The sequence below is a fragment of the Setaria viridis genome, chromosome 4 (genome assembly GCF_005286985.2).
Source record: "Setaria viridis chromosome 4, Setaria_viridis_v4.0, whole genome shotgun sequence".
In the NCBI taxonomy this organism is placed as follows: domain Eukaryota; kingdom Viridiplantae; phylum Streptophyta; class Magnoliopsida; order Poales; family Poaceae; genus Setaria; species Setaria viridis.
The window spans coordinates 9,683,905-9,686,272 of record NC_048266.2 but is presented as its reverse complement, the minus strand read 5'-3'; the positions used below and the strand labels follow the sequence as shown (position 1 = coordinate 9,686,272).

Here is a 2,368-nt window from a genome sequence, read left to right as displayed (position 1 = left end):
TTCTTTATTACTGAGCTGAGCTCCTATCTGGCGATTCCGCGATTGATCTGAAAGTAGGCAGGTGCACCATGCATGTCTTCATTCCTATATATGGAAAGTTATTTTTTTAATCATGTACTTCCTGTTCTAAATCATAGGTTGTTTTGACTTCTTTAAAATTATAGATTTTGTTATGGACTTAAATATACTTTATATCTAATTGTATAATAATATCTATGTATCTAGAAAATCTAAAACGAACTATAATTCGGGTCGGAAGGAGTACTCCAATACATATATATGGAAGGGTCATGGTGCCCTCCAGTTTCCACAACGTGATGAACCCATTGGTGGAAGGCATATCATGAGCATGGAGCGTGACTTCCATATGGTGGAAGGAGATGAAGAAACCAGCTACACCACTAACTCCAGACTTCAAGTTTGTACCTGGAATTCCCTATTTCTCTCTTAGCAAACATGCGTGATAAAAAGTACTCTCCATCTTACCTTTCTATTTTTCCGTCTGTATGTCCTAGCAAAAAGCTTTGTTCGAGACTAAATCAGTGCTCGAGGAGGCTGTGAGACAAGTTTGCTCTGCTCTCCTCCCTCCAAATCTGGTGGTTTGTGACCTAGGCTGCGGTCCGGGTGACAACACACTCATCTTCCTCTCGGAGGTGATCAAAGCCAGTAGCAGCCATAATGTGCCGGAGATCCAATTCTTCCTCAATGATCTGCCGGGCAACGACTTCAGCCATGTGTTCCGATCAGCTGAACGGTTCAAGAGCTCAGTTACAGCATGTCACAAGGGAGAAAGACGGCTTCCATTCCATATTGCTGGGCTATCCGGGTCCTACTACACTAGGCTTTTCCCTTCCCAAAGCGTTCATCTCTTTCACTCATCCTATAGCCTCCATTGGCGTTCTCAGGTACAATTCAGGCTGAGTAATTTAGTGTTTTATACTCCCTCCGTTTCAAATTATAGGTCGTTTTGACATTTCTAGATTCATAAAGTTTGCTATGCACCTAAATATACAATTATATCTAGATACATAGTAAAAGTTATGAATCTAGAAATATCAAAATAACCTACAATTTGGGATTGAGGGAGTACATATTCTTTCTTGATCATCAATGTGCTAAGAAGATTGGCACTGTATGCCATTCAGCTTCCTGATGGGTTAGACGGCAACAAGAGAAACATTTACATTGCAAAGGCCACACCACTGTCTGTGGTGAAATTGTACCAAGAGCAATTTCAGAAGGACTTGATCTTATTCCTTGAGCTGCGGTATGATGAACTAGTGGTTGGCGGGCAAATGGTTCTGACTTTTCTTGGGAGGAAGGAAGAGGATCTATACAGTGGCAATTTGAACTATCTTTGCGAACTACTCGCACAATCTCTTCAGTCTCTTGTTGAGAAGGTACATATGTTATAATGCAAAAATATAGTAGTATGCAGTATGTAAAAATTTGTATGACTACTATTCTTGGAGTAGAATGCAAACGATTATAAATCAGTTCAGTAAAAATGGTTGCTTTATTTTCAGTAAAATCTATGGTTGCTTTATTTTGATGAAAGAAGAGTTAATATTGGAACTAAGCTCACTTTAATGTATATATATCTTGTAAAAGGACCTCGTGGAGGAAGATAAACTGAACTCCTTCAATCTACCAATCTTTGGGGCGTCCATTGATGAAGTGAAGGCAGCTATCAAGCAGACTGGGCTGTTTGACATCAATGAAATTAAACTATTTGAGTCAAACTGGGATCCTTATGACGACTCCGAAGATGACAATGTGCAAGATAACATCCAGAGTGGGGTGAATGTCGCAAAGTGCATAAGGGCTGTGATGGAAACTCTTTTTGTAAGCCACTTCGGTGAATCCATTCTTGATGCCCTCTTCAAAGAATATGCAAGCAAGGTAGCAGAGTATCTGGAAAGGGAGAAGGGCAAGTACTCAGTCATGGTCCTGTCCTTGCAAAGAAGATAGGCATACTGCACATGTTATTGATCTTTCCCATCTTTATCTTCGTGTATTTTAGTTTCATTGATTTTGTGGTATGATGATTTGATTGTTCGCAAAGCAATTTTGAGATGTTACCATGGTATATTAATATGTTATGTTTCTTGCAAAACAAGAATATTAGTATTCTAGGTGTTCGTGTTCCCATCGTACGCTTTGAACTATCACTACTAGAAAAACGACCATTCGTTCAATGCGTTAGTACTGTTCATATTTTAACTCAGTATTAATGCTAATATTAGTACCAAGTTCAAATTTAGGGGTCCTCAGAAGCCTTTTAGTATCGGTTGGTGTGTTATGACCCAGTACTAAATGATCCTCCACAGTTACTTCAAAAGTAAAGTATATCTAACTCTATCACATG

The 2,368-nt window shown here is 39.1% G+C and overlaps 1 protein-coding gene across 1 annotated transcript; it reads left to right on the top strand.

Annotated features, from left to right (window-relative positions):
- Nucleotides 1-260: 260 nt before the first annotated feature.
- Nucleotides 261-1,971, top strand: LOC117854221 (anthranilate O-methyltransferase 1). Its single transcript, XM_034736523.2, has 4 exons — nucleotides 261-418; nucleotides 516-905; nucleotides 1,146-1,400; nucleotides 1,612-1,971. The coding sequence occupies exons 1-4, from the start codon at nucleotides 344-346 to the stop codon at nucleotides 1,969-1,971; spliced, it is 1,080 nt and encodes a 359-aa protein (XP_034592414.1). The 5' UTR covers nucleotides 261-343.
- The last annotated feature ends 397 nt before the right edge of the window (nucleotides 1,972-2,368 follow it).